Source organism: Haliotis cracherodii, unplaced genomic scaffold, assembly GCF_022045235.1.
Source record: "Haliotis cracherodii isolate W230 unplaced genomic scaffold, xgHalCrac1.p SCAF_9, whole genome shotgun sequence".
Classification (NCBI taxonomy): domain Eukaryota; kingdom Metazoa; phylum Mollusca; class Gastropoda; order Lepetellida; family Haliotidae; genus Haliotis; species Haliotis cracherodii.
The window spans coordinates 31,390,093-31,410,910 of NW_027266343.1; the positions used below are offsets into that span (position 1 = coordinate 31,390,093).

General features: G+C 40.8%; 1 protein-coding gene across 2 annotated transcripts; it reads right to left on the bottom strand.

The window, feature by feature from the left end:
* Nucleotides 1-174: 174 nt before the first annotated feature.
* LOC139452272 (ras-related protein Rab-24-like) lies at nucleotides 175-20,597 on the bottom strand. 2 transcript variants are annotated; one of them, XM_071233674.1, is made up of 8 exons: nucleotides 20,518-20,597; nucleotides 15,811-15,957; nucleotides 14,739-14,807; nucleotides 12,776-12,922; nucleotides 11,778-11,877; nucleotides 7,906-7,956; nucleotides 4,547-4,609; nucleotides 175-2,517 (listed from the first exon to the last, which is right to left on the bottom strand). In XM_071233674.1, the coding sequence occupies exons 2-8, from the start codon at nucleotides 15,931-15,933 to the stop codon at nucleotides 2,453-2,455; spliced, it is 618 nt and encodes a 205-aa protein (XP_071089775.1). In that variant the 5' UTR covers nucleotides 15,934-15,957; nucleotides 20,518-20,597; the 3' UTR covers nucleotides 175-2,452. The 2 variants fall into 2 exon arrangements, with proteins under 2 accessions (XP_071089775.1, XP_071089774.1); XM_071233673.1 differs by having other exon boundaries at nucleotides 20,514-20,597.
* Nucleotides 20,598-20,818: the final 221 nt, after the last annotated feature.

The window sequence follows — 20,818 nt, forward strand, 5'->3', positions numbered from 1 at the left end:
CTGGTACAGACACATGACATTATACAATGCGAGTGGTACATACACATGACATTATACAATGTGAGTCTGGTACAGACACATGGCATCATACAATGTGAGTCTGGTACATACACATGGCATTATACAATGTGAGTCTGGTACAGACACATGGCATCATACAATGTGAGTCTGGTACAGACACATGGCATCATACAATGTGAGTCTGGTACAGACACATGGCATCATACAATGTGAGTCTGGTACATACACATGGCATCATACAATGTGAGTCTGGTACAGACACATGGCATCATACAATGTTAGCCTGGTACATACTCATGGCAGTATACAATGTGAGTCTGGTACATACACATGGCAGTATACAATGTGAGTCTGGTACATACATGATTTGGGAAACTGAATGAAACCAATTGTCAACAAATTAACATATTCTGCTGATGTTACTATGGAATATAAATTTACATGATTATACTTACAAAATTAATATTCATAAAAAAAGAACATGACATATGAATAACGTCACTTGAAAGTATGCCCAAATTGTTCAGTTGATACTCTTTTTATCTGAAATTTCATCCAGAAATACTATCATCATGACAGTAAATTTACATTCTCCTGTATAAAGTCTGTTCTGTGTAATGCTGCGCTCAGCAATATTTCAGGTATATGACAGCAACTGAAAATAACCAAGTACTGACCAGACAATCCAGTGATTGATCGTGCGAGCAACGACCCGTTCTGTCGGGGTACGATGACACGCTATCAACAATGTCTCCGAGTCTACCACCCGAACCATTTAGTCACCTCTTGACCAGCATAGGCTGTTGTATGTCAGTTATATTACGACGGTCTGTAAATTGGCAAATCTGGACCAGACAATCCAGTGATTATCATGAGCACCGATCTATCTATTTGGGATGTGATAGTCCTGTGGGTACCCGGGTCCTACTCAGTACCCACCCGCCCCGAGTACCCGAGTACCTGAGTTACCTGTCCCAGCCCTACAATAATGCAGCATTGTGAGTAACCATAGCAATCACAGACGGAAGCATTTGTTACATATTTGAGGTATAAGAAAACCCTGTATGTTTATTTTGGAAAACAGGAAGTGACTTGCAACACATTCAAACATTCCACCAATCACATTGTCTGGTACTTCTGTACAAGTGACCAATCAGCACACACATCAGAAAATCAGAACTCATCACAACAGGGTTACTGTCAAAGCTTGGACTAACAGAGTGATAAAACTGAGAAAAAGATATTTTGACGTTTACTGTCTAAAATAAACAAGTTATCTAAAATGTATTCTTCATAGAAATAATCATCAATTACTATATACAAAACAAATAACCATAACAAACTTGTTATAAGCAAACATGAAACAGCGCTGTTTTCTTGGAAACGAGATTCTTTAAAAAGTTATTTTACTACATAAAAACATCTACTTATACAATAAGAAAATAACTATAATCTGTATATAATATAGCCAACATGCATCGTAATATCAGTTTGTTTGTTGTTTATCAGCTCACTCAGCAATATTCAAGCTATATGACCATGGTCTGTAAATAATTGAGTCTGAACCAGACAATCCAGTGATTGACATCATGAGTATCGATGGGATATGATGACATGCCATTAAGTAAGTCAACGAGTCTGACCAACCGATCCTGTTAGTTACCTCTTATGTCAAGCATGGGTTGATGAAACAATGTAAGATAATGCTGTCAGTTTATTCAACATGTAATGATTTAACAGATCAAGTAAAGGTCAAAAGAAAAGTCTTAATCTATCTTTAGAGAAATTTGTTTTCTGTTTTACCAAGGGCCAGTGCTGGATTTTACACAGTGAAAACAGAAAATAATTATATCCAGTGATGGACTGAAAAAAAGCTGATAAAACCCTTTTGTTTATTTAAATGCATTTTCAAATCAAAAATTTAATTTCACAAGTTTTTTTCAATAAATATTACAAACTAGCATAAACACTTCACTCCTTCTTGTGTGTATTTGAACTCGAGCATTTAGAGCCACAAGAACTTGACCAACCAGACCACCCGACATGCGGATAGACAGGCAAACACCAACCCAACTGAGCACAAGACCATACATGTGCTGTGCCCTAACAATTCACTGCCACACAAACACCACAAAACAATCTTTTAAAAAATCCTCTTTTCTCAAAACTGAGATAATAAAGGTACAATTGCACCATTCATATCATGAAAGTTTGCTTCAAGCAAGCAACACAGAGACTTGGCAATATCAGATATTGATTAACTGTAAAATAATTGTCCGCCATGGAGATTAATCAAGAATTGAAAGTCCTCTCTTCTGCCTCGTCCCCTTGTCAAAGTCAGTGCTGCTATCACCACGGCAACGATACGTTGACGATGAAGGTGGTGTATGACAGCTTCCTTCACATCAGCAGCATGGCATCATGGGATAGGTCAGCTGCCTTTACACATACACGTGGACTTGCGGAGTTCACGTAATACAAAGGTGTCTTTTCCTTCTGCAAATAAAGAAATTATACCAGGAGTTAAAGAGTGCTGAATAAAACAATGCTTCCCAAAGCACTTGACAGTCTTATGTCCCGATCTAGTTTGTTGGTTTGTTTGTTGTTTAACGCCGCACTCAGCAATATTCCAGCTATATGACGGCGGTCTGTAAATAATCGAGTCTGGACCAGACAATCCAGTGATTTACAGGTGGTTTTTGAGTTCCACTCCAGAAATGCTACGCAACGTGACGGACGAACAGAACCCAATCCTATATCCCCCTTTTACTCTGAAATGTTCCTCAAAATATAGATGTTGACATCCATCAACTCTCTTTCTTATGTGTATCACTTCTAAATGCCTTTCAAAGACAAGAATCCTATCATCAAATCTCAGCAGCGTTTGGACACGAAGCCATTCATCACTAGAACCTGATCTGGCCAAGTAGGTTGATAAGTAAGGTTGCAAAACACAGCCAGAGGGAGTAAGGTGAAATGGAGTTTAACTCACATTCAAGATTAAAGCCACTTCACCTCACACATCAGACTATGGTCTAACGACCTTACCCATGACCTGAATACAAGTGCTTCTGATCATGTGTTTATGTGTCTGTGATCCGAATAATCAACATTGACTGAAGACATCGGTGCATGGTCAAGAACAAAGGAATCCGCCTCACAGGAACAACAGTGAAACCACTGAATGAATAGCGTACAAAGATCTGCAAAGCTATGCTATTTAAATGGTATCCCTAATTAGGAGGGCTGGCTACAAAATATCGATAATCTGAATTATCGTCGATGGGAAGAAATATTAACAATTATCCATATGAAGATTGTGTCATCAATAATATCTTGTATAAACTTTTGTAATGAAATAAAGTATTAATTATCCAAAGCAGACTTGTTTTGTCCATTGCTGGGAAAGAAAGCAACTGATTTTGTTATGCCCACAAATTTTCTTAAATGCCCACAAATTTTCCTTGCATAGAGGTGTCACCACTCACCAGTGACATGAAATATGTTGTTTTGTTGCCATGGTTTTTGCATATTTGCTCAAAGTTACTTCTCCAATATTTATCGATAATTGATCGATATTTAGTTAATGATTATCGATCTATAAGATTCATATCGATAGCCAGCTCTACCACTTAGAGTCTATTCGTCAAAAGGGCACTAATGACGTTGATACTTCTACACTACTCTACAAACTTACTCTCTGGTGTCTCTGGCAGCTCTACCACTTAGAGTCTATTCATCAAAAAGGCGCTAATTACGTTGATACTTCTACACTACTCTACAAACTTACTCTCTGGTGTTTCTGGCAGCTCTACCACTTAGAGTCTATTCATCCAAAGGGCACTAATGACGTTGATACTTCTACACTACTCTACAAACTTACTCTCTGGTGTTTCTGGCAGCTCTACCACTTAGAGTCTATTCATCCAAAGGGCACTAATTACGTTGATACTTCTACACTACTCTACAAACTTACTCTCTGGTGTTTCTGGCAGCTCTACCACTTAGAGTCTATTCGTCCAAAGGGCACTAATTACATTGATACTTCTACACTACTCTACAAACTTACTCTCTGGTGTTTCTGGCAGCTCTACCACTTAGAGTCTATTCGTCAAAAGGGCGCTAATGACGTTGATACTTCTACACTACTCTACAAACTTACTCTCTGGTGTCTCTACCACTTAGAGTCTATTCGTCCAAAGGGCGCTAATGACGTTGATACTTCTACACTACTCTACAAACTTACTCTCTGGTGTTTCTGGCAGCTCTACCACTTAGAGTCTATGCGTCAAAAGGGCGCTAATTACGTTGATACTTCTACACTACTCTACAAACTTACTCTCTGGTGTTTCTGGCAGCTCTACCACTTAGAGTCTATTCGTCAAAAGGGCGCTAATTACGTTGATACTTCTACACTACTCTACAAACTTACTCTCTGGTGTTTCTGGCAGCTCTACCACTTAGAGTCTATGCGTCCAAAGGGCGCTAATTACGTTGATACTTCTACACTACTCTACAAACTTACTCTCTGGTGTCTCTGGTCTGACGGATGCCAGGTAATCTTTGGCTATCTGTACAAACAACTCCTCTGAAAAGAAGAGAAAAAGATTAACTTTAAACATTCAAATAATTTAGATTTTATCATGTTAAACACTGTTTAAATTACCTGACAAAACATATGCTATCATCACAGCGATGTGGGTAAAACTGACTCCAAGTTAATATCACCAGCTGAATAAATTCTTACTATTTGAGGAAAAAATAGTCTGGAAAAAGAGACAGGCTTTTAAAAATACACATTACACAATATCTGTCTGTGTCCTAAGTTAATGGTAACTCTAGTATAGTGAAATTGACAGTCTTGTCCAGCCAGCACGTCAGTGCACAGTCAAACAGACCCTAGCATGTCAATGTACAGTCAAACTGACCCTAGCATGTCAATGTACAGTCAAACTGACCCTAGCATGCCAATGTACAGTCAAACTGACCCTAGCATGTCAATGTACAGTCAAACCGACCCTAGCATGTCAATGTACAGTCAAACTGACCCTAGCATGTCAATGTACAGTCAAACTGACCCTAGCAGTCAATGTACAGTCACACTGATAGTCTTGTGTGCCTAGCATGTCAATGTACAGTCAAACCGACCCTAGCATGTCAATGTACAGTCAAACCGACCCTAGCATGTCAATGTACAGTCAAACTGACCCTAGCATGTCAATGTACAGTCAAACCGACCCTAGCATGTCAATGTACAGTCAAACCGACCCTAGCATGTCAGTGTACAGTCAAACTGACCCTAGCATGTCAATGTACAGTCAAACTGACCCTAGCATGTAAATGTACAGTCAAACTGACCCTAGCATGTCAATGTACAGTCAAACTGACCCCAGCATGCCAATGTACAGTCAAACTGACCCTAGCATGTCAATGTACAGTCAAACTGACCCTAGCATGTCAATGTACAGTGAAACTGACCCCAGCATGCCAATGTACAGTCAAACTGACCCTAGCATGTAAATGTACAGTCAAACTGACCCTATCATGTCAATGTACAGTCAAACTGACCCCAGCATGCCAATGTACATTGAAACTGACCCTAGCATGTCAATGTACAGTCAAACTGACCCCAGCATGCCAATGTACAGTGAAACTGACCCCAGCATGCCAATGTACATTGAAACTGACCCTAGCATGGCAATGTACAGTCAAACTGACCCCAGCATGCCAATGTACAGTGAAACTGACCCTAGCATGTCAATGTACAGTCAAACTGACCCTAGCATGTCAATGTACAGTGAAACTGACCATAGCATGTCAATATACAGTCAAACTGACCCCAGCATGTCAATGTACAGTGAAACTGACCCTAGCATGTCAATGTACAGTGAAACTGACCCTAGCATGTCAATGAACAGTCAAACTGACCCTAGCATGTCAATGAACAGTCAAACTGACCCCAGCATGTCAATGTACAGTGGAACTGACCCCAGCATGCCAATGTACAGTGAAACTGACCCTAGCATGTCAATGTACAGTCAAACTGACCCTATCATGTCAATGTACAGTCAAACTGACCCCAGCATGTCAATGTACAGTCAAACTGACCCCAGCATGCCAATGTACAGTGAAACTGACCCTAGCATGTCAATGAACAAACTGACCCTAGCATGTCAATGTACAGTCAAACTGACCCTAGCATGTCAATGTACAGTCAAACTGACCCCAGCATGCCAATGTACAGTGAAACTGACCCTAGCATGTCAATGAACAAACTGACCCTAGCATGTCAATGTACAGTCAAACTGACCCTAGCGTGTCAATGTACAGTCAAACTGACCCTAGCATGCCAATGTACAGTCAAACTGACCCTAGCATGTCAATGTACAGTGAAACTGACCCTAAAATGTCAATGTACAGTCAAACTGACCCTAGCATGTCAATGCACAGTCAAACTGACCCTAGAATGTCAATGTACAGTGACACTGACCCTAGCATTTCAATGTACAGTCAAACTGACCCTAGAATGTCAATGTACAGTCAAACTGACCCTAGCATGTCAATGAACAGTCAAACTGACCCTAGCATGGCAATGTACAGTCAAACCGACCCTAGCATGTCAATGTACAGTCAAACTGACCCTAGCATGCCAATGTACAGTGAAACTGTCCCTAGCATGGCAATGTACAGTCAAACTGACCCTAGCATGCCAATGTACAGTCAAACTGACCCTAGCATGTCAATGTACAGTCAAACTGACCCTAGCATGTCAATGTACAGTGAAACTGACCCTAGCATGTCAATGTACAGTGAAACTGACCCTAGAATGTCAATGTACAGTGAAACTGACCCTAGAATGTCAATGTACAGTCAAACTGACCCTAGCATGTCAATGTACAGTCAAACTGACCCTAGCATGTCAATGTACAGTGAAACTGACCCTAGCATTTCAATGTACAGTCAAACTGACCCTAGAATGTCAATGTACAGTCAAACTGACCCTAGCATGCCAATGTACAGTGAAACTGACCCTAGCATGTCAATGTACAGTTAAACTGACCCTAGCATGCCAATGTACAGTCAAACTGACCCCAGCATGCCAATGTACAGTGAAACTGTCCCTAGCATGGCAATGTACAGTCAAACTGACCCTAGCATGTCAATGTACAGTCAAACTGACCCTAGCATGGCAATGTACAGTGAAACTGACCCCAGCATGTCAATGTACAGTCAAACTGACCCTAGCATGCCAATGTACAGTGAAACTGTCCCTAGCATGGCAATGTACAGTCAAACTGACCCTAGCATGTCAATATACAGTCAAACTGACCCCAGCATGCCAATGTACAGTGAAACTGACCCTAGCATGTCAATGTACAGTCAAACTGACCCTAGCATGCCAATGTACAGTGAAACTGACCCTAGCATTTCAATGTACAGTCAAACTGACCCTAGCATGTCAATGTACAGTCAAACTGACCCTAGCATGTCAATGTACAGTCAAACTGACCCTAGCATGTCAATGTACAGTCAAACTGACCCTAGCATGTCAATGTACAGTCAAACTGACCCTAGCATGGCAGTGTACAGTGAAACAGACCCCAGCATGCCAATGTACAGTCAAACTGACCCTAGCATGTAAATGTACAGTCAAACTGACCCCAGCATGCCAATGTACAGTTAAACTGACCCTAGCACGTCAATGTACAGTTAAACTGACCCTAGCACATCAAAGTTCAGTCAAACTGACCCTAGCATGTCAATGTTCAGTAAAACTGACCTTGGCACCTCAATGTACAGTCAAACTGATCCTAGCATGTCAATGTAAAGTGCAGCTGACAGTCTTGTGTGCCTAGCACGTCAATATACACCTCACACACTTACTGATGTTTTCTCCTGACTTGCTGGAAGTCTCGTATATATCAGACATGCAATCTGAAAAGAAAATAGTGAGTGAGTAAGTGAAGTGGGTTTAAAGCCAATCTTACATTAAACTGCATATTTATATACTTTATATACCTATCTCACACTTTGCATTGAACCAAGTTGCCAGCTTCTATAAACAATTCAGCTGAACACATCCCAGCACCGCCATGGTCACCAAAAGTAATAGTCACCCTCTGTAATCCAGTGCATAGCAACCGACATGACATGATCACCTGACTACCCTTGCCACATCATTCTCTTTCTCAGAGCTGACAGCTGGAGGAGCTGTGATGTGGGGATGTTTGGGTCGGGCATATAGCGTGTAGTCTCTACATATGAGATGTCACACCTGAACATGAAAAATAAAGACAATGAACATAGGAGCGATAGTTACTGACTAGCAGGAGAGCAGGAGAGAACATGTGTATCATCCATCTGCGTTGGACTTGTGGATGCCCTGAACTTCAGTGACGGAGATGTCACATAGATAATGGGAAGCGAAGACAGTATCACTTCCAAAAGCATGACTCATAATGGCGAACAGGGTATCATTGCTGTGCAAGGCCATGGTAGAGGTGACAGCTCAAGCTACATATGGATTAGACGTCACAGGTAGAGGCAATCCAGTGAAGGTGTAGGCTCGCAGAATAGTCGAATGAAGCCAAACGGCCGCTGTAGAAAGTGGGATGAAGTGTCTCTAATGGGAGCGCTGAAGTGGGTGCACAGTCTTGAAGTAGATACAGAGTGCTCCACCTGGGCAAGTGGTCATCTGGGCTCAGGATGGACACCAGTGACGGGATGGTAAACAAACGGTCTGGCTGTTCTGGGAGGCTGATTGTTCATGATGAGGTCCCAGCATAGGCCCAGAAAGACCTTCCCATTCTGTAATCGCTCAAACTGGACCCTGTTGACATCCAAAGCATGGATCTCACTCACTCTAGCAGCAGTTGCAAGGGCAAGGAGAAAAAAACGTCTTTAAGGTGATCAGTCCTTGTCAGCCAGTGGTTCATATACTCAGCAGAAGTCAAATGGCGGAGGATGACATCAAAATCTCAAGCGGGCGTCCAGAAGTGAGACAACTGAACAGCCAACTTGAGAGACTGTAGCTCACCAACCATAGAGATCTTTGATCCGGTTGTAGTGGCAATGACAGTTGCTTGCCGTGAGATAACGTAACTTAAGTGGACCATTTAAGCTTCTGAGATGATCGCAAATGTTCGAGATAATTGGCGACCTGAGGAGGAGAAGCAACCTGTTGGTTGGCTTGGTGTTTACCATTTGGCAAGAAGCGACTTCTGGAGATGAGCCAGATGGAAAGATGGAGGGATTCGGGCAATGGGTATAGCAAATGGGAGTGAGGCTGGAGTAAAAATTGTAGAGTCTCTCATTGGAAGTTGAACAGCATTGTGAACCAACCCAGGGTTGGCAAATAGGGCACAACCAAAAGCAGTCACAAGTAATTGGTGGACGCCGCCTTCTGAATGACCCAAGGAAAGCTGGTAGGGCAAAAGGTGTATGCACGACATGGCCAAAGCTTGGCTTCCGTTGCAGACACTGTTTGCTGAATGGTAGTATCCAAGAGCGCGAGATCGCGAGGGGCACAGAGTCGCAAGATCACAATCTAGTTTGGGAACCAATAATGTAGAAGACAATCCATGCGTGCTGGAGTTGTCAAAGTTGGAGCGCGGCATCTGTAATCAATCACGTAGTTCATGGAAGGTACCAAATTCTGTGTCGAGGTTAGATGCGACATCAGACAGGATAAGCCAGACAGGAAGCATGATGGCAGAGGAACCGGCCGTGGGAAACAGTGGGAAACATGACAGCCAATCATCTGCTGAAGAGGTGAGGTTAGGTGAAATGGGGTTTAACATCGCGTCCAAGATTAGTGCACTTATATAGCGACGTGCATGCACGTGTGTGTGTGGCTGCTTGTACTAGTCCGGACTGATGTTGATTTATAGTGCTAGCACACTGAGATACCATGAACACCCCACTCAGACACAGTATACGGACTCCCAGCTGACCAGTCCTTGTTTTAGCCCTTTTTAATGCCGAGCGCCAGACAGGGTAACAACAAGAACCATGTTTTAACGTCTTTTGGTGTGACGCGGCCGGGGATCGAACCCCGGACCTTCCGCTCTCGGGGCGGACGCTCTACCACTAGACCACGGAGGCGGTCCATCTGCTGAAGAACTTCGCTTGAGCTGAAGACTGTCCACAATCAAAGGCAAGGGGCAAACGCAGGGTTGCTATTTCAAAGCTCCTTGTAGACAAAGTGGGGGAAGGCTGATCATCCAAGTCGATAACAGGTGACACAGTAGTAACACTTGGGGAACAGGAACTGCGGATCCAGAAGGAACGAACCATCATGAAGAGGTACAATCGGCTGACAGGAATGGTGCTGTAGGGCTGATGTGACAGCCTGCAGGAGCTACTCGGGGGCCAGAACACTGGTCTGGTCGTGATGGTCCCAGAAGCAGTCAGCGGCTGAGTGGATGGTTTGATCGCCACGGTAGGAGTTGGGAATGACTGGGAGAACAGCAAACCAATCAAGTGTCAGATGTGACAGTGATCTAAGGACCAATCCTCGGGAGTAGTAGCTAAGTGGTTGTCGTCAGCACAGGAGGTAGTCAGGATAAGGCGTTGCATAAGAGTAGACCTGCATGGGATGATAATGATCCATCAATCCCAACTGTGATGTTGATCCCTATAGTCGCTGTGGCGACAATGATCCCGAGACAAAGGACGAAAGTCTTGTCAATGAGGGTTAGAGTCGTAGGAGCGGCCACAATAATAATCTGTATCACATGAAGACGGGTGTGATACCAAGTCGATGAACAATCAGCTGTGTCTGTATAATATTCACCCTCCGAAGCGCATGATCGTCATGCTGAGCAGGAGTAGTATGTGACGAATTGGAAGCATCAGTGAGAGACCATAGATTCTGAGAAGGTCGATCTCCTAGGTGTAGATCGTGTTAGTGTCGATCCCGAGTGGGGTGTCCTGTAAACTGGCACGGCAATACTCGGAATGGTGATCCATAGAGTGTCGATTCTTTGAGGAGCGATCCTGAGATTGTTGAATCCTCAATCGCCACTCCTTAGACCGTCAATTCCTGGATGAAGAGTGGTGATCCCTGGCAGACTCGTGAGAGCGATCCCGGCTACAGTGATCCCTGTGAGAGGTAAAGGACGAACACGTACCATCATTCTGAGGCAAAGTTGAAATGGAGGAGGGGACACAGCCACCTTACAGTGCGTGTCCCACCTGTTTGGGTGGTGACCATCGTGATGCAAGGATGTGTTCGGGTGAATGGTTTTTGGAAGCTGGCAACTTTGTTCAAGCAAGTTTCCACAGTATGATCGAGAGAAGGAAGAAATTCAGTGTGAGATAGGATAAGTTTAAAAATGTATGTCAAAGTCGAATCTATCACTGAAATAAAGAGTGAGTTTAACGCCACTTTGAGCAACATATCGATCATATCCCAGCATCTCAGCTTCAAGTAGAAGCCCAAAGTGATGGAGAAACCCACAATCACAGGTATGATGCTGACAACCAAGAAACATAATCAGGGTGAGCCAGGATTTGGAACCCTGGCGAACCAGGATTTGGAACCAAACCCCAACAAGCATGAAATACTCATATCCCCCGCCAATATGACATGTCCGGTTGTATGCAAGGCATTAGCCCAGTGGTCAGGACAGTGGTAGCTATGTATAATATATCCCTACTGTTTCTTTCAAACATAATGTTTTATGAAAAATACAGAAGTATTTCAAAGATATTGAGTTTATGTGTATCTGGATGTATCCAAGAGTCTGTCATACCATCAGCCAATGCTTTCGCTGCTCTCTCGTTCACCCGCCGTAACTCTGGGTCATTGGTCACCAAGTCCTTCTTTGTACCACACAGGTAGATCTTGCAACTCTGCAGAAAACAAACAACTGTCACGTGTCTAGTTCTCAATAACAGTGAAACAGACTGAAAATCTTGATATAAATGCGTCTCCAAATAAATGGGACAACTGGCCCCTAACCCAAACTGCGACTCAATAATAATGCGACTTCCCCCTGTCCCAAGTAATCCAACCTCAATCCAATCAAACAGCAAATAGCACTGCTAATTTTCACTGAGTAGAGTACTTCCATATAAACAATAGTGTTTTCCTGACAACAACAAGGTTATATCAATGTTATTCTGTATGTATAGAAGGTGTCAACAAACTAGAAGGCAGATGACAGGACAAAGAGTGTAGATCTGAGGATAAGTGGGATGAAGCCTATACATGCATGCTGGGTCATGTTGGCCTTTGATGCAGTCGCCAAGAACAAAATACAGCGCGTTGCATAGGTCGCATCTGTCTGGACTTGCTGGAGCACTCAACGATGCCTAGTTTGACACGAGTGAGTAGGTCCTCTCATCCCAGCAGTGATAACTCACCGGATGTCCATTATGTATTTTCTACAGTTTGAACACTATATTGTATCATACTTGCTACAACTGCTGCTCAATAAATTGTGATGTGGAATAGATAGTTGTTTGTTTTTGTATCCAAGTGTGCAGTGAGGCTGCCTTATCAACAGTCATTTCTGAGACATAAATACGAAGTTTAATTAATGTGAGCAAAGACCACTTGCATTTTTCGCATTTAAAACAGTCTCAATTTAATTTCAATATTCTCTTAAGATGCTGAATGTTACATTTTTATTGCATTGCCTGTTACCCTACCTAAAACGCCAAATGGTTCTTGCTTTTCTTCCAAACATGAAATCAACAAATAAACTAATTCATACCATGAGCACACTGAGCCTGAAGTTCAACATACCTCTTCATGAGCCTTGAGTTCGCCTATCCAGAATCGAGCACGGTCAAAGCTGGATTTGTCTGTCAAGTCAAAACACAAGACAGCCGCTCTGGCACCACGATAGTAGATTCTGCTCATAGCCTCGTACCTTTCACTTCCTGCTGTGTCCTGCATTACATCACATCAATCTCTCCTTTATTCAGTACTGTTCACATCTTTGGTGGCATGCAGAATATCACAATGAATTTGAAAAAAATTGACACACAAATGAAATTGAAGCAGGTCAGGTGTTTTGTTTGTCTATTTGTTTGTTGCTTAATGCGCCACTCAGCAATATTCCAGCTATATGATGCCAGTCTGTATATAATCAAGTGGACCAGACACTCCAGTGATTGACATCATGAACACCGATCCATGCAATAGGCATACGATGACATGCATCAACCAAGTCAGCGAGCCTGACAACCCTATCCTGTTTGTCGCCTCTTACGACAAGCATAGTCGCCTTTTATGGCAAGCATGGGTTACTGAAGACGCATTCTACCCCGGATCTTCACAGGTCGCAGGTCAGATGTCTTTAATAATAGTATTATAAGCATTAAAGATAGCCCATTGAGCTACAATAAATAAACTGCAGGCAACTTTCTGTCCTTTGATTGGTTAGGCGACTATGCTTGTCGTAAGAGGTGACTAACAGGATTAGGTGGTCAGGCTCCCTGATTGGTTGATGCATGTGATAGATCCCAATTGCGTGAATCAATGCTCATGATATTAATTACTGGATTGTCTGGTCCAGACTCGATTATTTACAAACCGCCATCATATAGCTGGAATATTGCTGAGTGCGGTGTTAAACAACAAACCAACCAACCTTTGATTGGTTTAACCGAAAAGCTAAAACAAATTAGGCCAGATGCACTTCCTGATTGGATAATAATACAATGGGCAGGTCTGTATTGCATTTTTTGCTGAATGTCCCCGATTTCGTATTGTCATAATTACAAAACATTTTTCACTCAACAAACACAAAAAAAAGTACTGAAGTCGATTCTTATATAATGCCTCAATAAGGTTGTGACTCACATCACTGGTTTTGTGTGTATAAGCTATGTTGCAAACTTTGTTAAACGAAGATGATGTAGCAGATGTAGTGGTAGTTACCCATCTTTACAAGGCCAGGGTGTTAACTGACCACAAAAGTTCCGTTTCCACCCACCAGTGGCTATTACGAGTTATGTCCCTTCTAATGACAAATCAGATTTCACCTCCCATATCACTTACATTCGCTTCAAGCAAATTGGCGGTTCCCAGTCAAGATGATCTGATTGATAACAAAATGGGTTTTACCTCGCAGGGTGCATCAAAGCATTTGAGCACCTAGATTAAAAACATGAAAACATTTGGAAAATATCTGTCGACGCCCAGTTGACAGTACACATGCTTTGCAAATCCTGCAATCAACCGAAATCTCCACATTGAAATCCATGTCTAGTGCTTCGAACGATTTTGATTGGACTATGCATAGATTCTTTAGTCCAGCCAAAATGTAACTCTGGAATTCCAGCCTAGTTCGGCAAGGATGGAAACTGGACTTTCACAGTTTGTTAACTCCCTTGCCTTGGGAAGATGTGGTTACCAGATTGGTGTCATAAGCAAAAATGGAATTCAATTGTTGTTTGTTGTTAAATACTGTACTATGCAATACTCAAGCTATATAATAAGTATGTAAATGATCGTATGGGTCAGACCATCCAGGGACTGACATCACAATCATCAATCTGAGTAATTAGGATTTGATGACATGCATTCATCCAAGTCACCGAGTCTGACCACCCGATCCATTAAGTTGCCTCTTATGACTAACCTAGATTGCTGCGGACCAATTCTAACCAGGCATCACCATAGGGTGATCAAGCAATGGAACTGTAAATATATGTAGCAAACAATATGCATTTAGCATGTGTAGGGATTGTATTCCACTAACCCATATTCCCATTACAAGGGCCTGTCCATCAACGTCCATCTTCTTGGCACCAAAAGCTGCCCCGATTGTCTGGAGAAACACAAGTAAAATAAAGTAAAGTATATACAAGATTAACAGAGCAGTGTCAGTTCCAATGATGTTGCCATGGTTACTTGTATTGTTGTTACATGAAATATGTATGATTGGAATTTGCCAGAGACAATTAATTGCCTTCTTTTGAACTCTTGATGATTTGATTCATTGTTGTTGAATCTTCAGGACAACATTCTTTTTTTAGCCCTGACAATTACAACAGAATAATGAGAATGAATGTTACTAATAAAATTTCATGACTTCAGACAAATTAAATTAGATAACATATCCATATATTAGTAAAGCAGGGAAAATTAGTACAATGATGACTACTTTCAAGCAGACATGAAAAATAAACACACCAAGAACAGTGACATATACCAGTACAGACACCTGACAAGCACATCACTCAGGAATTTACCCAGGATTCCAAACTAAGTGTCCTTGTCAGGGACATTAGGAAAGAAATTGTCATTTTGTTCAATAAAGGAATTTCTTAAATTCAGGTGTATTTCAACATAGTATTTTAACACTGCACACCATGCAATAATGATAAACCATGCATTAAAGGATTTAAAGCCTCTCCTCCTTGATTGCTCCTCTTGTTAGTGAAATACAAACCACCTCTAAAATCTGTACCATCAGTGATGACAATTATATCTACATGGACATAAATTGGGAAGTTTTTAATTCCAATTTGGTAATTTTCCTGACATTTGTTGCAGACTTAGGGCCCCAATATCGGCCTCTGAGCAGGTCTAAATAAATCTGTGACACCAATCGAGAGAGCTCTGTCTGTGGTAGCTATGCTGAATCTGATTTCAGTGAACAAATCTTGAGTTGGGGTAAGCTTCAGCTTGACATTTATTTTGACGTTTTGTTTGGAGTGGAGATCATGGTGAAGAACAATAATAGATTTAGGCTTTACGCAGCAGCATACGGGTGTGAGGTGTGACGAACACAGGCAACAGAAGAGTGCAGCAAACTGTCAAACCATTACATTCTGGTATGGCACCACATCGCCACTGAATCGGTCATGGATGTAGCGCTCGACAAGACTTGTCTTCCCCGCGTATGCCTTCCCCAAAAGAACCACTTTGATGTCTACTCTACTTCCTGCCATCAGAACTCTTGGTCATCCTAGGTACTGAAAGAACAAATGTAGGTGATGATAGTAATAGATGCAGTGATGATAGTAAGAAATATGGAGATAATTACAGAATCAGTGGTGAATAGCAACCGTGGTAACAGACGCAGTGATGATTTTAATAAATGCAGTGATATCAGATGCAGTGACGATAGTAAGAAATATGGAGATAATTACAGAATCAGTGGTGAATAGCAACCGTGGTAACAGATGCAGTGATGATTTTAATAAATGCAGTGATATCAGATGCAGTGATGATAGTAAGAAATATGGAGATAATTACAGAATCAGTGGTGAATAGCAACCGTGGTAACAGATGCAGTGATGATTTTAATAAATGCAGTGATATCAGATGCAGTGATGATAGTAAGAAATATGGAGATAATTACAGAATCATTGGTGAATAGCAACCGTGGTAACAGATGCAGTGATGATTTTAATAAATGCAGTGATATCAGATGCAGTGATGATAGTAAGAAATATGGAGATAATTACAGAATCAGTGGTGAATAGTAACTTTGGTAACAGATGCAGTGATGATATTAATAGATGCAGTGATGATATTAATAGATGCAGTGATGATTTTAATCAATGCAGTGATATCAGATGCAGTGATGTTACTTATAGATGCAGTGATGGTATCAGATGAAGTGATGATATTAATAGATGCAGTGATGGTATCAGATGCAGTGATGATATTAATAGATGCAGTGATGATTTTAATCAATGCAGTGATATCAGATGCAGTGATGTTATTTATAGATGCAGTGATGGTATCAGATGCAGCGACAATATTAAGAGATGCAGTGATGATATCAGATGCAGCAACAATATTAATAGATGCGGAGATGATAATTGTAGATGCAGTGATGATAATAATAGGATACACACATGGTCATAAAAATCAGGTACATTTCCACGTCAGAGTCGTCTCATGAATTCAAGTACAGAGGAGGTTGCCAGTAACACATGCTTGTCATGACAGTCAACTTGGAATGAGAGCCAGGTGGATATTAAGGATGAAACGATACGCCGATATTCCGATGCATCGCGATACTTGACCCACGATACGATATACGAAAACATGGGCCCATTTATTGATACGCCACGATACGGAATGCAAATCGCAAGTACAGCGTTTCCTCGCTATTGTGCCTTTCAATAAACCGCTAACTTGGTTATAGCACGCGCAAACACATGGCTCCCAAAAACGTACTTACATTTTTAAAAAGCTTAGGTTTTGCACCGACAGATGTTTTTCCCTATCTCATAAAACATTATCAGCTGATCACCGCAAGCACATAACGCCGAAAATACCAGTCAGCAAATCCGAACTGAAGTAGGCAATTCAATACCATTATTATACTATCTTGTTATTAAAACGTGTTCATTGTATATCTGGACTTGTGTTTGTAATATATTTTATTAATTTTATTCAAAATTTCATTTAATATTTTTTTCTTTAAGTTATGTGAAATCGTGTGTGAAGAGATACAGCAACCACGGTCAGATTACCGCTTTTGACGCATTGAAACGAACTTTAGTTGCTAGAGAATGGATACATATATTAAAAATGCCATACTTTGACTCGTTATAAGTCATATTTGTGGCAATTTGGCTAATATATGTCAACATATTGTTATCGCAATCGAAATACATGTAGAACGGGAAGTCCCTAGGGTGACTGGTCAAATTGTTCCATGCATAAAAATATCCTGCAACAGCAATCACCAGTGCCAAAATGCTTCACTTGTGGTTCTCATAATTATAAATATATATATAGTAAAAGCTGCAACTAAGGTAACACGATATTGGAATAAATCATTCCTGATGAAACAATAATTTCAGATACAATTTCTTCGACCATTGCATCAAAATTCTTTGAAGTTGTATCACTGATGGAGTACATTAATTATTTTCTGGTGTTTGAACTTTGAATTGTTTTGAAGGAAAGTTGAACAACTTCAGTAGTCTTGTTATTATAAAATAATTTTGACTGTTCCAACATCATGAAAGGTTCAATCTTGACCTGCTTTAAGTCTTGTTTTTTTAGGTCATTGCGTTTGGAGATACGTATCGTATCGTGACCAGAATATCGAGATGTGGATATGTGCCCTAGTGGATATAATGTGTGACTATGGTCCCATTACTACATCCGTCAAAGTGTCATAGTGTCCTGATTATATGGATGATTGCTCGAACAGTCATGATCCACAGCTTGTTTGTCTTGCCCAGATGCAGCTTATTATAGGCTACCATGACAACCGTAAAATTGTTGACTGTAACATAAAACTACATTCACTCATTTAAGAATTGACTTTCACTTTGTGTGAGTTCATTGGAGTATGAACCTTCATAGAGTGAGGGCCAAACTGTATGAATGTCGGAGCTTGCAACGACGTTCATACAATGTTTGGCCCTCACTCTATGAAGGTACATACTCCAATGAACTCACACAAAGTGAAAGTCAATTCTTATAATTTTTTTATCACAATTTCTTACCTCAAAGGATGTAGGCCAAGATCTAAACACAATTTTATTTAGTACGTGTGACTTCATGTTTACACTGACAGCCATACAACGAGCTATATCGCGGAGTAAAATAGTTCCTCAAAAAGAGAGGTGACATGAGCGTATGGATGCACAACTTGCTCTTCAGAAACATCTTACGCAGCACATGTGTTCAAATCATATCCTCATTAGATGAGAAAGTTCTGGAAAGAACTACCTCAATAAGTCAGTCACAATGACAGCGCGTCGTAATACATTTACATCAAGTACAAGATGTCAAAATGGCTGACACGATAAACGTGACGGGAGAGATTTCCGAAGTTGTTAATGAACCTGTGGCGGTTACATGTGTTAGTCATTATTGATCAACTGGCCGATCATTGAAAGGTGAATAAAGATGCGTCAAACAGACACTAAGGTAAATTCATAGATTGCTGGAGACGGTCAGTGTCAGCCTAGACATGAATTGAGTCGATACTACGATGGTTTAGATGTGCATTTCTTCGTTTGTTCATTAGGATAGTCCGTAGCTCTCTGACATTTCTCAATGTATACTGAAACACTGAGACCAAGAATAAAGGTTCTAAATGATCAGAAAGAACACTTATGTATGTTTTCGTGCTAGGGAGTTCCCAGGGGTTTCCCCAGGAATGTGGAAGTAGTCCGTCAATGTTTACGTCATTTCAAGAACACTGTCTCGTGAAAAACGTTTGAACGTCAAATTGTGTCGTTCATACACTTATGAACATCAATTTCACGGTCATGTGACCGACCTCTCATCCAATGGAAAAGCTGTATATTGTGTAAGCTTCAAATTAAAAAATTATATAAAGTTATTTACAAGACAGAAGCAACTGTAGAGCGTGTTTCATCACAACTATGCCCTTGGAGAATCCAGCCCTATGGTAGCATGAAAAGGTTCCCTAACCCTAATGATGGCACATATGGTAGACATCTTAAAGGGAGGAGTGCAGGTTACATATGCATAAATGCAAACAGCGCTTGGAACAAATTGAAAAACATTATTAGCTACTAACCTAAAGTAGCTATCCTTCTTCCACAATGCGATGATCACAAGTTAAACATGTTACAGAATCTTTTGGCAAACAAAAATTCAGTCAAGAGATGAAAACAGTTATACACAACCTTCATTAGTGATTAGAAATTCTGGCACATCCATTAAGCAAAAACAAAATTTAACATGCATTTGACTTTGTTTGACAGGAATTACTTAGAAATTGACAGATAACAAGGAAGACACAATTTTATGGATAACAACTTCTTTAACACCGTAAAAAGCAACGTTTCGGTATAGATCCTTATACCGTTGTCGGACCGTTGTCAAGCAAGACTGTCCATAAAATGGTGTCTTCCATGCATTTTACTTCTTGTCACACTTATTAAGAACACTAATCATGCTAATTACTAATATATACTGTTTACTTCTGTAACAAATTTAATAAGCACGTTACTTTTACATTCAAACCTCAAAAGGGCAATAATTAAATGTACATATTATGTATACAAAATACGTGATGTATGTATACTATAGTCATAGTTTGTGAATGTTACTCAAAAGCCCAAGGTCCAAAAGTCAATGATGATTGCTCTGGTATGGTAGACATCTTGTGTTTTGTTCTTCATTATTACAGACAGAGTTTTTCTTTATCAGAGATTGTAGCCAATTTGGCTGACATCATCAACGGAAACAAACTATCTTACATTATTACACAAAACACTAAGCCTTTCCTGTGTTTGACAGCTGACCAGTCTGGGCTGATGAATCGCCTGTTCACGAAAGATCAAGGTAGTGGGCTAAAGCCAAGATTTGACCAACGGTCTTGTTTGACGGGTTTGACTAGCCAACGGCTCTGGGCTCATAGACATGACTATCAATACAATTTTCGATTTAGGCCTATTTGACTTAGGAATGACCAGAAACTAATGACTAATGGGCGCAAGCTATACGCCCTTATCTTAAAAACAACATCGACACGAAAAACTGTGGCCAACCTACAATGTGAATGTAAATCAAGACTATTTACCCACACTGAAAAGATCGGCTGTGTCAATTGTATCTTCTGCGAACAAAACCGCAAGGGTGTTTTCCACAAAAACCTAATTTTCAGAGTGACTCCCCTTGAAAAAGCTCCACCTATTCCGTCCAATCTCGCAAAAGCATACTTGTAAATAATCTGAAAACGGATTTTATTGGCTTGTATAAAACTGTCTTAAACTTAGATCTATGTTCATTATATTGTTATGCTGAAATGTATAAATATGATATGAAGACTAAGTAACCTAATGTACGTAGAGTAAGTATCACCTGAGTATTGGCCAAATGAGTGAT